Below are 23,808 nucleotides of genomic sequence, written 5' to 3'. Positions count from 1 at the left end.
GGGTGATTAAAGGGCACATAACTTTGAAACATATAACTATAGGTCAGGATGAGGTTCTTGCACTAATGATCAACAGGATCGTTTTGGGAGAAATGACTGTTTCCATCAATCACAGTGCAATCACGTGTTTACAAACCTCAATAATGCAGTAAAAGTCATTTGTACCTGTATTTTTTGGGGGGGCAAACAGGAGATCAGGTTCATAAAAAGTGTGTCACCCTGTTGATCCATGTCTGCGGTGTTTGTTGCTCTCATACTGTCTCCTTTCACTGCACACCTTCATGCAGCAAGACGTTATGTGTGGTGTAGAAATGAGAGCCCACCTGATATATTGGTTGGCTCATAATATCAAGCGAGTCGCATATTGGTATCGGTGTTATTTTTACTGATATAAAAACTATTTTACAGAATAAACCACGCAGAAAACACTTTAGTTGTTAATTCCTGGAAATAGTGCCAGTTTGTCCAGCAGCAGATGAGAAGTCTGTTTTATGCAAATGCTGAGACTGACACCCAAGCCGCCTGTCATGAAACCTATTGCCCAGTCCCCAAAAATATGCTTTAATAAAGCACCTGAACCAAGGTTAGCCCGTTAGCTGTAAGTTTGGTAACTTTAAGTTGGGGCCGTATTCAGGCTTTATTTGTCTCACGCAGAGTGTCGCCAGCACTCCACCTCAGCACTCCACCTCATTAATGGGTTAACCAGGGCGTGATGGGCGTTCCATCAAATGCACCATCATCCATGCACGCGAGCATCTGCCCACCCCTTTTTAGACATATTTCCAGGCAGAATGCCCTGGACATTCGAAGGCATGGGTACTGTATTTTAAACAACACATTTACTGAAAAAGGTAGACAAAACTTCTGCATAATGCGTCCCCTTTAACTCAGTGGCTGTGCCGTGTCCAGGTTTAGATAAGAACAGGTAATGATGTCAGTATTAGCAGTTGGGTGAAACGGCAGGCTGTAAAATAAAGATAGTGTAGGAGTAACAAAGTACGGGAACAACACAACACAGTGGCTACAGATGGAACGTTAGCCTCCAGGTGACCTCTGACTCTCCTTCGCACATCACTGTGTCTATTTCCACTCCCATGGCCAGAGACCTTTGAATGGTTGAGTGGGCTGCTGCAGCACCGCAATAGATCATGGTAATGTATTCAGCCAGAGGGGTTAGCGTGTTACTGCCTTGAAACACACTGGCTCCATCTAACACTACAGAAAAGAAGACAGATGAGGCCAAGATACCAATTATTTTCTCTATCTGTTGACCTCAGCTCACTTTATCAATGCTGAACAATCTGTAGTTTCTTCCTCCACATCACCGAGAGGTGTGGATGTACTGTGGTACACTGTGTTGGGTAATAAGGAGGTCTTTGTTTTTACTGTGGTGGGCTAAAGATTAAGAGCCTGAGGCCTGTCTGTATGCAAAAAGACATGATGTTATTTGGAACTAGTGCAGCATAATGCCATAACTTTATTTTCTATCAATGTATTGACAATGAGAAATAAAAAGCACAGCGAATGAAACAATCCATAAAATTCCTTTGACTTCATGCTTGGTTTGTGCTCTGACATGCACTGTCAACTGTGGGACCTTATATGTAGACAGGTGTGTTCCTTTCCAAATCATGTCAAATCAACAATTACCCCAGGACTCCAATTAAGCTGTAGAAACATCTCAAGGATGATGAGTGAAAACAGGATGCACCTGAGCAAAGGCTGTGGATACTTCTGTACATGTGATTTCTTCAGGTTTTTTGTTTGTATTTTGAACAAATTTTCAAATATCTCAAAAAACTTTTTTCACATTGTCATTATGGGGTATTGTGTGTAGAATTTTGAGGGGAGAAAATGAATTTCATCCATTTTGGAATAAGGCTGTAACATAATAAAATGTGGAAAAAATGAAACGCTGTAAATACTTTCCAGATGCACCGTATGTTTAAAGCAGTTGTTTACACCTTTGCGTTATCGATAACATTTGTACAGCGTCATTTGTTTATTAAGACCGCCCCAAAGTGAAGCTCCAGTGTTATGATTGACAGCCCCACCCGCTGTGAACCCAAAGCCCACAATGCCACATTTTCACATCACTCACCATGTGATATTTACACACGCCACAATCACTGCCACGCAATAAAACATTTCTGACGATTGTTTTTTTTGTTTTGTTTTGTTTTTTAGCCTGACTTGATTCAGTGCAGGAAAATATTTTTATTAAAAGTAAAGTGAAGACAGAGTAGAAGCGTCCATTATGTTCTCTCTCAGACAGAGCAGATGGTCTTCAGAGCTGTATCGTTGACTTGCAATTGTCTCACAGTTCTACCGAGGATACTGCCAGAGCATCTGGATCTGCCCATGCACCGTGTCACCTTACCAAGAGTAAGAAAGCAGCAGAACATATCAAACTCAGCTTCAACCATGCTATTCTTTACCTTACTGTAATCCTGCACACTGGTTAGAAGATCAGTCCTCCATTAATGTACTGAAACATTCCTACATATTTTTGAGATTATAAGTGTCATGTGAGTGATTACTATAATCTTCTATTCAAAATTAAGGCATAATGCACCCGTGCAGTTATTTTTCTATGTGGAACTGAACACCCCCCCCCCCCTCTTATTACTGCTTATCTCTTCGTATAGTTTTCAGTCGTGGTTAATGTGATTTCATCGAACAGAACTGAAAGCGTGTGAGCAGTCCAGTGAAGCTCTGCTGTCCATTTTGAGAAGAGCTTACCTCATCACACTCATTTAAAGTGGGACTTTGAACAGAAGAAAGTCATAAGACCTGTGAGCGTTCAGACCTTTAAGTGCTCCTGCTGAGTGGCAGTGCCATGTCGCCGTGACATTTACAGTCATCTTTCTCGCACTAATAATCCCATATTCCCCAATAAATGGCAGCTCTCAGCCAGATATCATCCTGTACATGTGCAGTAGATTGTCTCCATGTTTTAGATGACATATTCAAACTAAAGCCTCATTTATGCTCCTTATACCAACATAAATCTGTCCGTATGCTTCACAAGTATGGATAAAATGTATGTAATGCAGACAGAAGGTTTATTCTATACCCATATTTAGTGTTGATTATAAATGAGCATGCTGAAAACTTGTCTAAGGTGAAAAGAATGAGTTTTCATCATTTTTTTGTGAGGTCTAGAGCAGCAGATAAAATGGGTGGGAGGTGCCGCCATCACCACCGTTAAACAGCTTTGATGCTACTTACTTGTGTTACATTATAGCTTTATGTTTTCAGCAAAGTAAACCTCAAAGATATCCAGCTGTAACCACAGCTCTTAAATCTACACGGATAAATCCAGCATCTTTTTCGAGGATGTTCCATCAATGTGCCTCATGCTCACTGAGGGTCACTAACGTGTACATTTGCATACAGACACCAGTACATCAGCTGGCATTTGTAATTTCATTTAGATTTGGTGCACGGCTTTTTCTCTCTGTTGGTTATAGCACATTTCCAGATGAAAAGGAAACAGTTGAGTTTGCTTAAAAATACATTCAGCAGCTTTTGACATTTTACCAACCCCACTGAAACATCAGGAGAGACTTATCCTTCAGGTACATTAGATAAGGAATTACAGAGCAGGAGGCTGTGTGCGGTAGAAGTTGGGCTATAAGGTGTTCAATTCCAGGTGGGTGCACCAAGGTACCTGTCTGTGTCCTTGGACAAGACACTGCAACTACGTTGTCCTGATCCACCCCGGTGTAAATGAGTACCAACCTCGGCTTGAGAAGTACCTTGCGATTGACTAGTATCCCATTCAGGAGCATTGTTGACTCTCATCTACTTCACACGATAGTATCGGGGGATAAACAATGTCACGGTGGAACACGGGGTCTAAATAGGAGTTCCAGGTGGCTCTGTGGGGTAGGAGTAGGAGTGCCAATATATAGACTTCAGTTTAATTCCAGGTGTGTGCATCAGGCCGTCTATAGCCTTGCATTAGATAATTTTGTACTAGTCTACCAAGGTATAAAAAGTATTGTCTTGCATTTAACTGGGGTTCCATCTAGGAGTCATAGACTATATTCCACTTCACACTATGGTACCTGGAGATAAGCATTGCTCCAGTGGATCTCAGGACCTGCACAGGACTTACCTCTTCCACACGTTCAAACACAACATAATCTGACAAAATTCAACAGTCTCATATCATTCTTAAAATAAAATGACATTCCGTGAGTATACCACAGCAATCTGTCTTTTACCTGTCTTTAACCAAGGGGACATCCAGACAAGGGTCATTGGTTCTTAGAACCTGTACTGGGCTTACATCTTCCACATGTTGGAACACTACATATTCTGACAAAATACCAACACAATCTCATATCATTCTTAAAATAAACTACAGGACACTCAGTAACCATAAAACCACAAAGACCAAACAGTCACCTGGTTATCTGACTTTTACCAAGGGGACATCCAGACAAGGGCACTGTTTTGCCACAGTTCAAATAACATAGACATAAATGGGAGACGTTCTAAAAATATAATTAAAACAAATGGGGTAGGTGATGGTCTTGTGGTTAAAGCGTTGGGCTTGAGACCAGGCTTGATCCTCGGTTCAAATCCCAGCCTGACTGGAAAATCACTAAGGGCCCTTGGGCAAGGTCTTTAATCCCCTCATGCTCCCGGTGTGTACTGAGCACCTTGTATGGCAGCACCCTCACATCTGGGTGAATGTGACACATTTGATGTGTATTTGTTTATTTGTAAAGCACTATGAGCATCTGATGCACATGGAAAAGCACTATATAAATTCAGTCCATTTTATTTAAATGATCCTCGAGCCACAAATTCCTCAAAAGATCATTGACTGCTTTTGGGTTCTGATACAGAGCTGTGTTGGCATCTTTTAACATGTACAATGTCCATAACACAAGTTAAAAACAGACAGGCCAATCAAGCGCTTCTTAAGCCTTGTTGCTAATCACAGGGTCCTGGTGGCCACTCTTGCTTTTGAATAATTTAGAATAATCTTATATGCTTAATTGAAATGGCTTGATGAACTTTTTTAATACAGTAATGTTGACTTAATTCATCTATCGTTGATTGCAATTGTAACCTACTTGGTCACATTCGTCACTCTTCAAACTCACAATTACGGGCATAAGAAGCAGGCATTCTATCAGGTGGCTACAAGCCAAGGGGCCTCCCATCTGTAGCTAGAACATCTTTTGGCAACTTTTGTTGAGTGCTAGCCACTGTTACACAGTCAGAAAAGTTAGTCACCATTTGTGCCAGCTGGGATTAATTGAAATTTTTCTATTGAAACTAACTTGATTTTCAGATGCCAGAAGTTTAAAAAACATTTATATCCAATGTAAGTCTTGTGTTGTTTGGCCAACTAATGTTATGGGCTATATATGCTTTCATTTAGGTGAGTACAATTATTCATTTCCCTGCATGTCAGCAAAGCAACAAGTGTATTGTAACAAAGAAAGAAACCTCGTAGGATCATTAGATTTTGGAGTAGTTTAGTCAAAGTCAAGAAAAAAAACCTAATTTGTATATCTCAACAACCAGCAACCAAGTGTAGATGGATGATCTCAAACATCTATTCTCCCTCTCATTTAGTTAGCATATTTATCATTATGCTTTTTGTTGTTATTATGCTTTTTATTTCTTTTAATATTTTTTTACTCTTTTGTGTTTTTTAATTGTGCTTTTTAATATTTTAATTCATTTTAATTTGTTTTGGGGTTGTTTTGTGTGAAGCGCCTTGGGGCAACGCTGTCGTGAGTTGGCGCTCTACAAATTGAATAAATTGAAATTGAATTGATATTGATCAGCACAATGATTTATTGGTATGAATGACTTCATAATGATGTCATACAGAATCATATGATGAAGTCATACGTGTCAAAAACACCATTACAGGCATGTTTATATTTACTTGTACATTTATATTGTAGTGTGTAGAGTGCACAGAGAAGGCATCAGCCCTCTGATGCATTTCATTTCACAGTTTGACTTGATGTTTCGTGAGACAACTACGTAGCAAAGTACATCGAGACAAATGCATTTCTTAAGAGATTAGGTGTTTTAAGACAGGGAAAAGAGTATAGGACTGGTTTCTTTGTTGGCACATACTGGTTTCCAGTATTGATGTTGTATCAGACATGAAAAAGTGGTGTAAGAAACTAGGGATGTCCCGATCCGATCACGTGATCGGATCCAATTTCCCAATTGGGCCCGATCACATAGTTTCAGACTTGGTCAAAATCGGACGTTGCATCCCGATCAGGAATCTGATATAGATTTTATCCTCATTATTTTGATCAGCGCTATTTCAAGTTCATTATTGCAGATTAATGGGCCTTTCATGTGTCGGAAGCATCAGAGGCGTCAAGAATCGGTCTAAAAAGCATTATTTTCAATGAGACGTTTTGCTTTTTAGAGGCGTCAGAAGCATTGCACCAAAAGCCGAACTAAACCGATGCTTCTGACAAGAGCGCGCATTGCCGCTTGTTGGCAGGCTGAACGCGGTCAAAGTTCAACCCAGTCTTTTCATTATTATTATTATTATTATTATTTTATTGAACAAAAGAAAAAACATAAGTTCAACCCAATCCAACTTCCGATGCTCTGAGCTGTGATGTAGCTTCGCGCTGTCCAATAGGAATGACGTGTCAGGCAGAAGACTTGTGGCAGAAACCACTGATCTGTACAAAACAGGAGCAGTTTTCTGAAGAAAAATCCTTGGAAATGTTTTTTGTTGTTGTTTGTTACCTCAAAACTTCTGATTACTGTTTAAAAAAGTTTAGAACACTTGTGATCACAATAGCTAAATCAATAAATGGTTCTTTAGAAACGTTTCATCTGTAAATTAAAACCACCTGTTATTTCAGATTAGATAATTTCTTGTTTAACATAAGGAACCTTGGACATTTATTTTAGACAATAAAATAACATGGAAATTTGTACATTTTTAAAGTGTGGTAGATTATTACTTGATTGTTCAAGCGACCTCAAGGAGAAGTGCACTGTTTAAGTGATAAATAATAAAATAAGGTGATTAAAATGAAAATATTATATATTTAGCATTTGTTCATTGTTCATTCAGTTTTTTAAAGTATCGGATCGGGACTCGGTATCGGCAGATACTCAAAATCAGATGACTCGGAATTGGATCGGGACCAAAAAAACCTGATCGGGACATCCCTAGAAGAAACCATATTCCATCATTTTCCAATATTTATCCATTTTAAGCAACAAGATTTGGATGATTTATACCAGTATTTGTCTCTGTGCATGGAACCTACACTAGCTTTTTCTATATAAATTGTAAGTAAGACAAAAGTTATTGTTTGTAAGTCTACAAATTCTTTCCTGTCTTACACGGTTCATTTGAGAAACACCAATGCCAATACTTAAAGTTGGGTACGGTTCCATTTTTGGATATAGGTAGGTGCAATTTTGATAGATTTTTTTTTTTTTTCTTTCTGTATCGGATATTTACTTCTAATTAAGTTCCTTCCTTTGAGAGAACTGTGAGGGAGTGAAAGGAGATAAAAAATCTCTGTGAGCAGAGCGTTGTGCTGGAATCAATCCTGTCTCCCCGTCCTTTTAGAGCCGAGCTGGGGGATGGATGGCAGACAGGTCTCTCATCTGTTAAACCTGGAGAGAAGTAATAAAAGCCCCATACTTCCACCTGTATGTGAAGAGACAAAAGAAATATGCCTCCATCCTTTTGGGGTTGTTGTCTTACTTTTATGGAGGCTTCCTCTCCAGTAACGACACATTTAATTACCAACAATAAATCCTTCTCCGTGAAAAGAACCTGGATTTTATATGCTAATTATTTAACTGCTGAGCTCCTGCATGGTTTGTGTTTCAGTTAAGAACACACTTTGGGTTACAGCAAACTGAGGAATATACTCGATTCGCTTCAAATTTGTGTTTTATTGTGGAACTGGAGGAAAATCTGTATCATCAGAGTTCATCCTGGCTGACTGAATTACACGTCTTGTTTCATTTCATCGTGCTCAGGCTGTCAGACCGTGCTGCCAGAATGCAATATCTTCGCTAACATCTCAGAAAGGGTATTTTCAACCTCACATGTCTTTGTCCTGTCTTTCTCCATTCTTTCTAGATCTGTAAGGTATTGAACACCACCACCATGAGTTGCTTCGCTCCCTCCCTGATGACAGAATACCACTCAGGATTGGACACAGTAAAACACGCCGACGAGTTTGGCTTCATCTTCAACAACGTCCAGGCTCTGCTGGTCTATAACAACACCAATCTCCTTTACTATCCAAACCCTTACTTTGAGCCACTCAGCACCACCGGTGTCCTGGAGCAGAAGCCGGGCTCGCCCATCATTCTCAAGGTACATAAATTACATAGAATTCTGTATAATGCTGGTTTTACAATAGGTTTGCAAGTCTGATCCTGACAGTAGATACAACATGACAAAGTGCTTTCATTTCCTCAAAAAGAACCATATTATTAACCTTGTTTGAAAACTAAAATCAGCCACTCAGTGTTCTACAAACCAACTGGTTCAAGGAAACAAAATAAAAAACAGGGCAGCACGGGGGCTTCCTACCTGATTTGTATCTTCTCCCCACATTCCAGGGGTGTGCAGGTTATGTGAATAGGAAACTTTAAAATGGCTGTAGGCAGTGATGCCGGTAACGCATTACTTAGTAACGCGTTACTCTAATCTAACCACTTATTTTAGTAACGAGTAATCTAATACGTTAATCTTTGCAATCAGTAATCAGATTAAAGTTACTTCTCCAAGTCACTGTGCGTTACTATTATTTTTGCATTGTGGGTCCGATAGCAGCATTAAACTTGGTCCGTGGGCAGGGGGTCGGGGTTCGACTGAACTGCCCACTTTAAGCGAGCTGTGAGCTTTTCATCCGCGTTTTTTTGCAGCAGCTACGACTCGTGCTTTTTTTTCTCCTTTATTTAGAATTCTGAGCTGAGCCGCTCCGTATCTGCTGCTAAATACAGCTGATCCTCCGTGACGCATCAACAACTAACACTATTTTCCACTCACATGCACCTAAACTCTCTTTCTGAGGATCACATGATGTGAAAACGCAATAAAACTTTCTTACCTGTAAATCTGGTCATGTTTTCTGCATAAATAAATGTTATCCATTCTTTGTGCTCAAACGCCAAAGCAGGGGCGAATCCAGATGGAATGGGGGCGTGGGGCAGGGATGTGCGCCCCCCCCCCCCACAACACCCCTAGATTGTTTTTTACTACAACTACTAATACTACTTAAAATAATAATAATTTCGACAAGTAAAATGTTTAGAGATAATTTAAATGTTAGAATTAATTTTATAGTTACATTTATAAACAATGTAGGTTAGAAACTGCAAGTTTTACTGTTACAGTGCTGTCAATAATTAAATATGAGGTCAAGAAAGAGGTCTTTATTTTACTTTTTATAAAACAAATATTTATTTTCATTTTATCAAGAAAGGGTGACTATAAAGTGAGTTTTGGCAAAACAGGTATCAGTCATTTTGAGGTGGCAGAGGGTTGTTGTCGGCAGCTGGGGAAAGTAACTAAAAAAGTAACTAGTAATCTAACTTAGTTACTTTTCCAATTGAGTAATCAGTAAAGTAACTAAGTTACTTTTTCAAGGAGTAATCAGTAATTGGATTACTTTTTCAAAGTAACTGTGGCAACACTGGCTGTAGGTATGTATGAGAGTGACTACATTTGTCTATCTATATGTGGCCCTGCGACAGACTGTCATCCTGTACAGGGAGTATCCCACCTCTTGCTTGATAATTGCTAGTAAATCCCCCCCATGACCCTTGATTGGAGTAAGCAGGTATAAAAAATGAATGAATAACACCCAACTAAATCCTTGTCATTTCATTGGTGAATTGTCTCACATTTGACACTGATTATTTTTCATTGTATTGAGAAATAGTCCACTTGATGATGTCATTTACCATGAATTTTAGTTCCATACATTTCACTCCATTGGTCAACCCCACTACGTTTTCAGAAAATGCATCCATGATACAAGCTAAATCCATTGCACTGTTAGCCAATTAGAAGCTTATGCAGTGGGGCAATGTCTTTACTGGTCGAAAGAAATATCAGGTGAAGAAATGGACAACCTCCTAACTCAGTTTTTCGCTGATGTGTGTTTCCACACACACTCGTGAAAGATGAGTTACAATATGGAACATTCCATCGTTCAACTTGTGCAAATATTCTTACCATTGCACTCAATTCAATTCAATTGATTTAGTTTATATAGTGCCAAATCACAACAATGCTGCCTCAAGATGCTTCACACAAGTAAGGTCTAACCTTACCAACCCCTAGAGCAAGCACACAGGTGACAGTGGTAAGGAAAAACTCCCTCTAATGATTTGAGGAAGAAACCTCAAGCAGACCAGACTCAAAGGGGTGACCACTGCTTAGGCCATTCTACAGACATAAATTACAGAACAAGTCACAAAACGAATATACAGGAAATGCTGTTGGTGCACAGGACAGGAGACATCAAGTCACTTGTTGGATGTCAAAGTACTCATAAACATTCATTATTGGTATAATGTACCTTTATAAATATTGGTTAGACACCAACTTCATCAATATTTGATTTGCAGACCTGTAAAAAGACGTTTTGTTGGAAATAGCTAGCTACCTCCGGTGAGACTAAACAGCACGTCCAGTGTAGCCCAGCTTGTTAACTGCAGCATTAGTGGTAGGCCTTAGAGTGAAATATGTAAAGTCTGTCCCATATCAATATCAGCATTTTATGTGGTTCTAAACAACATTGTGGCTGGAAACAATCATAATGCCATCTGCAACCCCACCACTAGATGACGCTAAATCCTATACAGTGCTTTGAACTTGAGTTTTGAACCATATTTAACTGTAAAAATGGAGACAAAGCACAATTTTACACACTATGGACTCTTGCCACAACGGAAGATTATTTCAGGATTTGTTTTATATTCTTTTGTTATGATTGGCAGCTGGTCCCAATTACCTACCGCGACTGTGAGATGCATCACCTGCTTTGATCTCAGTGTGGATTCATGTTTGACCACAGCTGTGCCTAAAATGAGGAGTCTAATTTACAGAGCACTGAGGTGACGTATTGGGGATGCGTGTTGGCGGTGTTGTCTCCTCTTTGTGGAGTATCTGCGTGTGCATCCAAGTTTTTCTTTCTAATTCCGCACCCTTTGGCCTCTGTGCCCACAGGGCAGAAATCTGGTTCCCCCAGCAGCAGGAGGGGTGAAGCTTAACTACACAGTCCTGATCGGTGAGACTCCATGCTCAGTTACTGTGTCGGAGAGCCAGCTGCTGTGTGAGCCACCCAACCTCACCGGACAGTACAAAGTCATGGTCAGTACAGATATAACTGTTTTTCAGTGTCTAACTTCCTCGCTCTGTTTCCCTTCATCCCTGTAATTTGTGATTTCTTCTTCATAACAACTGGACTCTAAACTCCATTATCCATGCTCTCAATATTCTTCATTCAGCTGAAGGAAAGAGGTCAGTGGGAGAGTTGTGTGAGCATGTTCCAGCGGTTTTCACTATATTTTCCGCTCACTTGTTGTGCTTCAAGCCTTCGACTATTTCGCTGTTAGTATCAGCATACAGGTGGTTGCGTGTGTGTTTGATAGCAGTGTGATTTTCAGCAGACAATATCTGGCACAATTGCCCGGACCTTCAGACTTCGACTTCAGACGACTTTATTGATCCCTAAAAGGACAATTATGATTACACTTCAATTACCTCAGACAAGATACAGCAATTAATCCACAATTATTACTTGTTTACCGTAATAATGGCACACTTCAAAATTAAAGACAACACATATACTTTTGACATTGTTTATGTGCTCTAAACTTGAAGCAGTCCATCATCCAAATTGAGGCAAAGTGGGTGAAGGCCGCACCAGGAGGGGCCCGCGCCACCCAGCTTGGGGGTTGAAGGCTGCAGCAGTAAAAACCACGCTGCCTTCGAGGTGGCAAGGAGGAAGCCAGGGTGAGGGGAGTGGAGAGAGATGGGGGGGGGGGGGGGGGGGGGTGGAGAGACACCTGACTTGTGCAAAACCGTGTAGCAGTTATGTCCTTGATGTCAATGATGGCTTTCAGAAAGCGCTGTAACTAGGTTTAAGGATATGATTCCTTCTTTATGTTCTCTAATGCCATATACCAACACAGTGCTGGTGATCCCTGTTATATACAGCATAGTGAGTAGTTAGTACACCTTTTCATGCCTTATAAACTTTATTGACTTGGCCCCACTTCCACAGGCCCATCCACTCATGTTTTATTAATATTGATGCTGCTGTTTTCACACTGTATAAAGGTTGAATAATTTTTGTGCCTTTCCGTAGGTTCAGGTTGGTGGCCTTCACGTCTCTCCGGGTGCTGTGCACATCATGTCTGACAGCCTGCTGACCCTTCCGGCCATTGTCAGCATCGCTGCCGGCGGAGGCCTCCTCCTCATCATCGTCATCCTTGTCCTCATCGCGTACAAGCGCAAGTCACGTGAAAATGATCTCACCCTCAAGCGCCTGCAGATGCAAATGGACAACCTGGAGTCACGAGTTGCTCTGGAGTGCAAGGAGGGTGAGTGGAACAGTAAAGTGGACTGAGTCACAGAATGCTGACAATACATGCTTTAATATGAACATATACTGCTAAATGCGATATCGCCACATTGTGAGATACACAATGTGACAGTATCACATTTCAGACATAAATTTAGGAACTTGTGCATCGACACACACACACACACACACACACACAAAAGAATCAACCAGTCACCATCTGCCTTTCATTGCAGATTTGCAGTTAATGTGGATTTGCTGTGATTCTAATATCTTCTCTTTCATACCTCTTTGCAAGCAGACAAAAGCTGTTATGTGCAGTGAAGCAATTTAAAAGATATGAGACAAATAATGTGACTGCATGAGATGATTATGATTGTTCTCAAATTCTCTGGTTTAGATTCCACATTACACTGCACATTTGCAGATATTTCTGCCATAATGCTATCAACAAAACTAGTAGGAGAAATAGACAACAACAGTGAGCAACTTTCAGTGTAGAAAAATGAAGCCAATGTAGATCAGGTGAATTGGAAACTTTCAACTGACCATCGGTGAGCATGAGAACGTGTTTACTGTCTGTTTGTGTCAGCCCTGCAATAGACTGGCGTCCTGTCCAGGGTGTGCCCTGCCTCTCGTCCAGTGACTGCTGGGATAGGCACCAGCCCCCAGTGACTCTTAACTGGAGTAAGGGGGTATAGAAAATGAATGAATGAATCTGAGATTATGCTTTGCAGTTCATTTTGCTAATGATCTAAGAAGTCTTATAATATTTTAGTGCCATTAAAATTGTGTGTTAGCAATGTTAGTGCTAATTAGCAGGTATTCCAGGCACGTCCATCTGGGAAGAGACCCTGGGGAAGACCCAGGACTAGGTGGAGAGATTATATCTCCACACTGGCCTGGGAATGCCTCGGGATCTCCCAGTCAGAGGTGGTCAATGTGGCAGGGGAAAGGGAAGTCTGGGGTCCCCTGCTGTAGCTGTTGCCCCCGTGACCCGAACCCGGAAAAGCAGTTGAAGATGAGTGATGAGTGAGTGAGTGATAGCTTGATGATGTAAGCTAGACTGATTTCGCCATTTTTCACCAAATCCACCTGTTTCATGAACAATCCAAGCCAAAGGATATATAAAACGTTAGCCTTAGCCAGCTTTTTAACTTTGAGATAGGTGGGTTTGTTCTAGCACCCTTCATCCTGCACAGGCCCCGCGGGTCTTGCCCAGGTGCCACCCATTCATGGCTCGAGTTAGATGGAGTATTGCATTGCCAAGAAACCAAACTACTTGACCTTGACAAAAAGAGGGTATAGAAAATGAATGAATTTCTTAATACCCACACGCAAGCCACACACTAAGTATAAGTCCCACTCATCAGTGCAGTGGAATTGGATCAAGTACCTGTGTGACTAGGGTGCATTGTGACTGGGGTGCATTGTAACTGGGGTGCAGTGTGTCTGGGGTGCATTGTGACTAGGGTGCATTGTGACTGGGGTGCATTGTGACTAGGGTGCAGTGTGTCTGGCGTGCATTGTGACTAGGGTGTATTGTGACTGGGGTGCATTCAATCAATTCAATCAATTTTATTTATATAGCACCAAATCACAACAAACAGTTGCCCCAAGGTGCTTTATATTGTAAGGCAAGGCCATACAATAATTACGGAAAAACCCCAATGGTCAAAACGACCCCCTGTGAGCAAGCACTTGGCGACAGTGGGAAGGAAAAACTCCCTTTTAACAGGAAGAAACCTCCAGCAGAACCAGGCTCAGGGAGGGGCAGTCTTCTGCTGGGACTGGTTGGGGCTGAGGGAGAGAACCAGGAAAAAGACATGCTGTGGAGGGGAGCAGAGATCAATCACTAATGATTAAATGCAGAGTGGTGCATACAGAGCAAAAAGAGAAAGAAACACTCAGTGCATTATGGGAACCCCCCAGCAGTCTAAGTCTATAGCAGCATAACTAAGGGATGGTTCAGGGTCACCTGATCCAGCCCTAACTATAAGCTTTAGCAAAAAGGAACGTTTTAAGCCTAATCTTAAAAGTAGAGAGGGTGTCTGTCTCCCTGATCCGAATTGGGAGCTGGTTCCACAGGAGAGGAGCCTGAAAGCTGAAGGCTCTGCCTCCCATTCTACTCTTACAAACCCTAGGAACTACAAGTAAGCCTGCTGTCTGAGAGCGAAGCGCTCTATTGGGGTGATATGGTACTATGAGGTCCCTAAGATAAGAAGGGACCTGATTATTCAAAACCTTATGAGTAAGAAGAAGAATTTTAAATTCTATTCTAGAATTAACAGGAAGCCAATGAAGAGAGGCCAATATGGGTGAGATATGCTCTCTCCTTCTAGTCCCCGTCAGTACTCTAGCTGCAGCATTTTGAATTAACTGAAGACTTTTTAGGGAACTTTTAGGACAACCTGATAATAATGAATTACAATAGTCCAGCCTAGAGGAAATAAATGCATGAATTAGTTTTTCAGCATCACTCTGAGACAAGACCTTTCTAATTTTAGAGATATTGCGTAAATGCAAAAAAGCAGTCTTACATATTTGTTTAATATGCGCTTTGAATGACATATCCTGATCAAAATGACTCCAAGATTTCTCACAGTATTACTAGAGGTCAGGGTAATGCCATCCAGAGTAAGGATCTGGTTAGACACCATGTTTCTAAGATTTGTGGGGCCAAGTACAATTACTTCAGTTTTATCTGAGTTTAAAAGCAGGAAATTAGAGGTCATCCATGTCCTTATGTCTGTAAGACAGTCCTGCAGTTTAGCTAATTGGTGTGTGTCCTCTGGCTTCATGGATAGATAAAGCTGGATATCATCTGCGTAACAATGAAAATTTAAGCAATGCCGTCTAATAATACTGCCTAAGGGAAGCATGTATAAAGTGAATAAAATTGGTCCTAGCACAGAACCTTGTGGAACTCCATAATTAACCTTAGTCTGTGAAGAAGATTCCCCATTTACATGAACAAATTGTAATCTATTAGATAAATATGATTCAAACCACCGCAGCGCAGTGCCTTTAATACCTATGGCATGCTCTAATCTCTGTAATAAAATTTTATGGTCAACAGTATCAAAAGCAGCACTGAGGTCTAACAGAACAAGCACAGGGATGGGTCCACTGTCTGAGGCCATAAGAAGATCATTTGTAACCTTCACTAATGCTGTTTCTGTACTATGATGAATTCTAAAACCTGACTGAAACTCTTCAAATAGACCATTCCTCTGCAGATGATCAGTTAGCTGTTTTACAACTACCCTTTCAAGAATTTTTGAGAGAAAAGGAAGGTTGGAGATTGGCCTATAATTAGCTAAGATAGCTGGGTCAAGTGATGGCTTTTTAAGTAATGGTTTAATTACTGCCACCTTAAAAGCCTGTGGTACATAGCCAACTAATAAAGATAGAGTGATCATATTTAAGATCGAAGCATTAAATAATGGTAGGGCTTCCTTGAGCAGCCTGGTAGGAATGGGGTCTAATAGACATGTTGATGGTTTGGATGAAGTAACTAATGAAAATAACTCAGACAGAACAATCTGAGAGAAGAGTCTAACCAAATACCGGCATCACTGAAAGCAGCCAAAGATAACGATACGTCTTTGGGATGGTTATGAGTAATTTTTCTCTAATAGTTAAAATTTTATTAGCAAAGAAAGTCATGAAGTCATTACTAGTTAAAGTTAAAGGAATACTCGGCTCAATAGAGCTCTGACTCTTTGTCAGCCTGGCTACAGTGCTGAAAAGAAACCTGGGGTTGTTCTTATTTTCTTCAATTAGTGATGAGTAGTAAGATGTCCTAGCTTTACGGAAGGCTTTTTTTTATAGAGCAACAGACTCTTTTTCCAGGCTAAGTGAAGATCTTCTAAATTAGTGAGACGCCATTTCCTCTCCAACTTACGGGTTATCTGCTTTAAGCTGCGAGTTTGTGAGTTATACCACGGAGTCAGGCACTTCTGATTTAAAGCTCTCTTTTTCAGAGGAGCTACAGCATCCAAAGTTGTCTTCAATGAGGATGTAAAACTATTGACGAGATACTCTATCTCACTTACAGAGTTTAGGTAGCTACTCTGCACTGTGTTGGTATATGGCATTAGGGAACATAAAGAAGGAAACATATCCTTAAACCTAGTTACAGTGCTTTCTGAAAGACTTCTAGTGTAATGAAACTTATTCCCCACTGCTGGGTAGTCCATCAGAGTAAATGTAAATGTTATTAAGAAATGATCAGACAGAAGGGAGTTTTCAGGGAATACTGTTAAGTCTTCAATTTCCATAGCATAAGTCAGAACAAGATCTAAGATGTGATTAAAGTGGTGGTTGGACTCATTTACATTTTGAGCAAAGCCAATTGAGTCTAATAATAGATTAAATGCAGTGTTGAGGCTGTCATTCTCAGCATCTGTGTGGATGTTAAAATCGCCCACTATAATTATCTTATCTGAGCTAAGCACTAAGTCAGACAAAAGTTCTGAAAATTCACAGAGAAACTCACAGTAACGACCAGGAGGACGATAGATAACAACAAATAAAACTGGTTTTTGGGACTTCCAACTTGGATGGACAAGACTAAGAGTCAAGCTTTCAAATGAATTAAAGCTCTGTCTGGGTTTTTGATTAATTAATAAGCTGAGGTGGAAGATTGCTGCTAATCCTCCGCCTCGGCCCGTGCTACGAGCGTTCTGGCAGTTAGTGTGACTCGGGGGTGTTGACTCATTTAAACTAACATATTCATCCTGCTGTAACCAGGTTTCTGTAAGGCAGAATAAATCAATATGTTGATCAATATTATATCATTTACTAACAGGGACTTAGAAGAGAGAGACCTAATGTTTAATAGACCACATTTAACTGTTTTAGTCTGTGGTGCAGTTGAAGGTGCTATATTATTTTTTCTTTTTGAATTTTTATGCTTAAATAGATTTTTGCTGGTTATTGGTAGTCTGGGAGCAGGCACCGTCTCTACGGGGATGGGGTAATGAGGGGATGGCAGGGGGAGAGAAGCTGCAGAGAGGTGTGTAAGACTACAACTCTGCTTCCTGGTCCCAACCCTGGATAGTCACGGTTTGGAGGATTTAAGAAAATTGGCCAGATTTCTAGAAATGAGAGCTGCTCCATCCAAAGTGGGATGGATGCCGTCTCTCCTAACAAGACCAGGTTTTCCCCAGAAGCTTTGCCAATTATCTATGAAGCCCACCTCATTGTGACTAGGGTGGCAGTGTGTCTGGGGTGCATTGTGACTAGGGTGCAGTGTGTCTTGGGTGCATTTTGCCGGCTGTGCAGTGTGTCTGGGGTGCATTTTGCCTGGGGTGCAGTGTTTCTGGGGTGCTTTTTTCTGGGGTGCAGTGTATCTGGGGTGTAGTGTATCTGGGGTGCATTGTGTCTTACAGCACAAGTGAGTTAGTGAAGACTCAATGTCATTACTTATTTTATTTCACATAGTGTCACTGCAATACTGCTCCCTTACATTGCTGGGTTAACAGAGGGGCACAGTAGTCCAGTTGACCACGGACCTTCGAGTTAGCAGACAACCTCAGCTTGACCTCTAGTAGTTCATCTTCAGTTCCAGACGAGTGCTTTCTAATAAGCACAACTGATTGGCCCCTGATGTCATCGTCAAGGTCGTTATAGCCAATCACTGTGATGGTAAAAGTGAGTTTTATGTGTGGCCATGTCCTGGATTTCATAACTCAGAGTATTTTATGACTTACCTCCGCCAGCCACTGCTGCTGCCTGAGAGATAGAAACAGTGGCTCAAAAAACAAATAAACCCCAGAACGGTGGAATGACCGACAGACAGGCAGGCAGACAGGAGGAATCAATCACACACGGGCAGCCTTGGGAAAGGAGAAGATTAATGTTTCTACCATTAGTGTTGGCCAGGAGTGTCCTGCCCCTGTGGGTTGGATTTAGATGGGACTCCTTATGAGTAACAACACTCCATGTGTTTCTGTGAGCCCATGTGTTGGTGTGTAAATCCACAAGGAGCGGGGCGCCGGGGACGTAGGAGGTGAGGGCTTTAGTTGGTCGAGGTTTTGTTGGGGGATTGCTGCTGTTCCTGTGATAGGCTGCAGACAGGGAGCCTCCCAAGCAGAAGAAGCAAAGCAACACAGCCGTGGGCCTGCACAGGAGTCGGCGAGGATGGAAACCAATTAACGAGTGCTCACCTGCAGCCTCACGCTGAATGGCACACAGCTGTTCGGGAGCCTCAGCTACAGCTAATTTACTGGTAGATAAAAATGAGAGCGACGGGAGAAGAAATGTGAACTTTTCTGATTTGAGGACTATCTTGGGCTCACGTAATGGTAGTCAACACAATGAAGATAACAAGGTTTTCAGTCCTCGGGGACTGAGTTTATTTTTGTGCTGCATGTGTCAAGTATTCCCTCCAACTGTTCTCTCTCTTGCTTTTCTCTCCTTCTGTCTATTGCAGCTTTTGCAGAGCTCCAGACAGACATCAACGAGCTGACCAGTGACCTGGACAGAGCTGGTATCCCCCATCTGGACTACAGGACGTACGCCATGAGGGTCCTCTTTCCTGGCATAGAGGATCATCCTGTCCTTAGAGAACTGGAGGTAACGGCATAGAGACAGAAGATTTGGAGACAATGACAACCCCGGGCACACAAATGCATTAAGAAGGAGAGAGAGAGAAAGAGTGTCAGTTGTGTATGTCCTCACTATTTGCCCGTGGTGTAACCTCTATAAGGAGCAAAATGCTTGAGGTGGGAAGGATACCAGCAAACAACTTCTCCTTTCTGCCCTTTAGCCTCTATTGCACATAGCGACAACCACCTGGTTTATGCACGCACATACAACACGCATGCAAGTTCCCTTATGGAAAACAACATCGCAGCACATGGCTATTTCATCCACCAGTGGCTGCAGCATGAGGAGTAATGAACTGAGTAATTTGGCAATCCTCATGCAGGACTATGGGTTCCAACATGGACCAAAAATATGTACACTTTTTCACTCTTTGTCATGAGCGAGGCCAGTAGGGATTCATGTGATTCACAAAGAATGATGTCCACTGGATAAAACAATCAGTCATGAAGTTTGTTTAGGATAAAGATGGACATCTTTTGTGCATCATGTATGACATGGATGTTCCAATATGTTGGATCAAAAAGCCTGATACGGTCAGACCGTAACAATAAGCAGCTGCGCCCTTGGTGGCACCAGATCTGAGTTTTAGAAGTTAACCACTGTCAAGCAATCACAATCGAATGGTTGCTTCTCTGATTTAGTACATTTCTGTGGAGAATATGCCCATCTGTCTGTTCATTGACAGCCACGCCCACTCCTAATCCATCATCATTCCACATGCGCTAACCATTGAGCAGGTCTCAAACACATATATGGGTAGTTAATATGCAAATCAAACTTTTCCGCTGTCCATCAAGTGCATGTAATGTTTTTGTGTTCAGTTCAATTCAGTTCATTTATACAGCACCAATCACAACAAAGCTGCCTCAAGGGCCTCTCACACAGTAAGATCTAACCTTACCAACCCCTAGAGCAAACACACAGGTGCAGTGGTAAAGGAAAACTCCCTGTAATGATTTGAGGAAGAAACCTCAAGCAGACTGACAGGGGTGACCCTCTGTTGGGCCATGCTACCAACACAATTAACAACAGAAATATACAGAAAATTTGGGAGTCCATGTTGGTGCACAGGACGCGAGACCTGCAGAAGAAGACACCCTCTCCCACCTCTGGATGGAGCTGCACCTCAAACAGAGAGGAAAAATATAGAATCAGGTGTTATTGTTTGATGAATGCTGACATCCATGAGATGTCTTGTAAATCACTTCAGAGGTGTTATCTGGTTTTAAAAAAAAGTGTTCTTAGATTTAGAAGTGTTTTTCTCGCTAACTTTACAAAATATATGAGTAAAATAAGGGTTATATACAGAAATAAGATGTTTCTGCGTTTTTCCGCTATACTGGATTTTTTTGTTCAAGCGAACAACCAGATGATGTTGCTGTGACTCTCGACTCTAATGGGCTATCACTGTGTGATTCACACAATCCCTCACGCAAGTCAGCAAAGCCCCAATGTGATCTATGACTTTGCTATGGTAGCTACAATAGACTGTATGGTTCGTTACCATAAGTAGTTCAAGGCCGTCTGTTCTTTTGAAACTTCCCCTTTGGAGGAATTATTTAGTAATTTTTTTGGACAATGCGAATTTTGATCATATTGGCAATGCATAATAATAATCCCTATTTAAAGGATCATTAAAATTATAGTGTGCTAAGTAAAATTCATTTTATGGCTTCAATCTTAAAAATTTAAATGGTGTATACCTGTAACTTGCTGCCTTTATGGGTGCATGCCTAGGCCTGTCCAACACAGAAGTGATTAGCGCTGCAGTGTGTAGGATTTAGTGTCATCCAGTGGTGAGGTTGCAGATGGCGTTATTCTGTCACCTGTCACGATATTGCTTCTTTAGAGGTGGAGAATATAAGGTGGAGATTCTCATATTTGTTAGCTGCACTCACAACCAGTACATAGCGATTGATTCCGCTTGTTTATTCTTCACTCTTTTCTGGCTGCACTACAAAATGCAAAAAGCAGAGTAATTATGTAAGTATGGGCTGCTCTAGCAACATGGCGGTCAACATGGCAGCCTCCCTCATGTAGATTTAAAGAACTCATTCGTACACAATAAAACTCTTGCAATTGAGGACAGATGGTATGAATGCACCGATATCCATTCCTGCTAATAATGCTCCTAATTCTTGTAGTGAGCTCTAAGTTTACTGAGTTAATCACCATTAGTGTGACCTCATGTTCCTAGAGAAAAATAACTCAGGCTCTTAATGCATTGGAAAAATGTATATTTTTGGTGATGTAAGGTCAAAATGAAAGCTGAAGAGAATCATCATTTTCAAACACAGTTTAGCTCTTTGCTGTTCAAATCAATTAGTGCAGGACACTTATTAGCAGCGGCACGCATTGTTGTGCTCTCCTCTGCAGGTGTCTGGTAACGGCCAGCAGAACGTCGAAAAGGCCCTGAAGCTCTTTGGTCAGCTCATCAACAACAAAGTGTTCCTGCTCACGTTCATCCGCACACTGGAAATGCAGCGCTCATTCTCCATGAGGGACCGCGGCAACGTGGCCTCACTTATAATGACAGCGCTGCAAGGACGGCTGGAGTACGCCACAGATGTCCTAAAACACCTGCTGTCGGACCTCATCGACCGAAACTGGAGAGCAGAACCACCCAAAGCTGCTGCTACGCAGGTAAGCCACGTTCATTCAGACACGGGATTATCTTCTTAGTAAAGATGCAGTCCACACAGGAGGCAGTGGTTTTAATTTGAATTAGTTGTAGAATGAGGTGGAAATTATCACCAGATTTTCATTAAACACATACACACAAAAGTTGAAATGTGCTTCAATTTGTAACAAGCAAATTAATTAGGTTGATCTAAAAGTGAGTGAGTGCTTAATATTTGTGCAAATTTATCAATTTAATTTGGATAAACGTCAGTCACATGAAGTTTTTTTTCTTTCTATTTTCTTATACCCTGCATGTGTACAAAGCAGTGATAGCAGGGCATTGTGTTCATTTGTGTGTATGTGCTTGTGTGTCTGGTGACTGTTGACATGATATCTCAAAAACGGCTAGATAAATTTCCTGAAATGTTAATGGGAATATATGGAAAGATATCAAGAGGTGATTGTAGTTTGGTCGAGGTCAAAGAAAATGGTCTGAAAAACACAATTTTGTATGTTCAACAACTAAAAATCCAGAAGGATCAGGATATCTAGAAGTGATTAGATTTTGGAGAAGTTGGTCAAGGTCAAGGAAATCAATGTGTGAGAAAACTTTTTATATTATTATTATTTATTTATATCTCAAGAACCAAGAAGACTAGATGGATAATTGAAGCATACGAGGCTTTCAATAAAGTAACGCGGTGCGGCGGCACAGGAAAAACACCTCGTGTTGATAACCATTTGTAAATCAGGCGGCTTTTGATGGCTTTCAGTGGAGTTAGTATATGATAAATTGTTTAACAGCAGGACATGTTCCAACTTGTCCTTAAGGCTTTCAACAGAGGTGTTTTTCCTGTGGCGGAGCGTCGCGCGGCTGCATCCCGACGCGCGGACCCCGTCCGCATGTCTTCATTAAAAAATCTCCTTTAACAGTGGAATATCCGGAAAAATGCTGAAACAGACTTCTTCTGAAACTTCTCTGTTTCTCACGACGTCCTGGATCAACAGAGCCTGAAATGTGGAGGTTTTCAGCTTGAACAGGCTGACGACGGCGGCTGAGAGCGCTGAGCGACGTCTCGCACTGTGGGAAGTCCTTAAAGCGACAGAATCACCTCAAAATCTCTCATCAGCCAGTATTAGCAGTTGGGTGAAACGGCAGGCTGTAAAATAAAGATAGTGTAGGAGTAACAAAGTACGGAACAACACAACACAGTGGCTACAGATGGAACGTTAGCCTCCAGGTGACCTCTGACTCTCCTTCGCACATCACTGTGTCTATTTCCACTCCCATGGCCAGAGACCTTTGAATGGTTGAGTGGGCTGCTGCAGCACCGCAATAGATCATGGTAATGTATTCAGCCAGAGGGGTTAGCGTGTTACTGCCTTGAAACACACTGGCTCCATCTAACACTACAGAAAAGAAGACAGATGAGGCCAAGATACCAATTATTTTCTCTATCTGTTGACCTCAGCTCACTTTATCAATGCTGAACAATCTGTAGTTTCTTCCTCCACATCACCGAGAGGTGTGGATGTACTGTGGTACACTGTGTTGGGTAATAAGGAGGTCTTTGTTTTTACTGTGGTGGGCTAAAGATTAAGAGCCTGAGGCCTGTCTGTATGCAAAAAGACATGATGTTATTTGGAACTAGTGCAGCATAATGCCATAACTTTATTTTCTATCAATGTATTGACAATGAGAAATAAAAAGCACAGCGAATGAAACAATCCATAAAATTCCTTTGACTTCATGCTTGGTTTGTGCTCTGACATGCACTGTCAACTGGGGACCTTATATGTAGACAGGTGTGTTCCTTTCCAAATCATGTCAAATCAACAATTACCCAGGACTCCAATTAAGCTGTAGAAACATCTCAAGGATGATGAGTGAAAACAGGATGCACCTGAGCAAAGGCTGTGGATACTTCTGTACATGTGATTTCTTCAGGTTTTTGTTTGTATTTTGAACAAATTTTCAAATATCTCA

The 23,808-nt window shown here is 41.3% G+C and overlaps 1 protein-coding gene across 1 annotated transcript in view; it reads left to right on the top strand.

The window, feature by feature from the left end:
- plxna2 (plexin A2) overlaps window positions 1–23,808 on the top strand; it is a 694,900-nt gene that overhangs the window by 527,114 nt on the left and 143,978 nt on the right. Inside the window, 4 exon segments of the mRNA XM_034173103.1 lie at window positions 8,120–8,359; window positions 11,225–11,368; window positions 12,369–12,603; window positions 19,024–19,166. Of these exon segments, the coding sequence (XP_034028994.1) occupies window positions 8,120–8,359; window positions 11,225–11,368; window positions 12,369–12,603; window positions 19,024–19,166 (762 nt within the window).

The sequence above is a fragment of the Thalassophryne amazonica genome, chromosome 6, assembly GCF_902500255.1.
Source record: "Thalassophryne amazonica chromosome 6, fThaAma1.1, whole genome shotgun sequence".
Lineage (NCBI taxonomy): Eukaryota > Metazoa > Chordata > Actinopteri > Batrachoidiformes > Batrachoididae > Thalassophryne > Thalassophryne amazonica.
The sequence above is the reverse complement of the archived record's forward strand: the minus strand, read 5'-3'. Positions and strand labels throughout refer to the sequence as shown.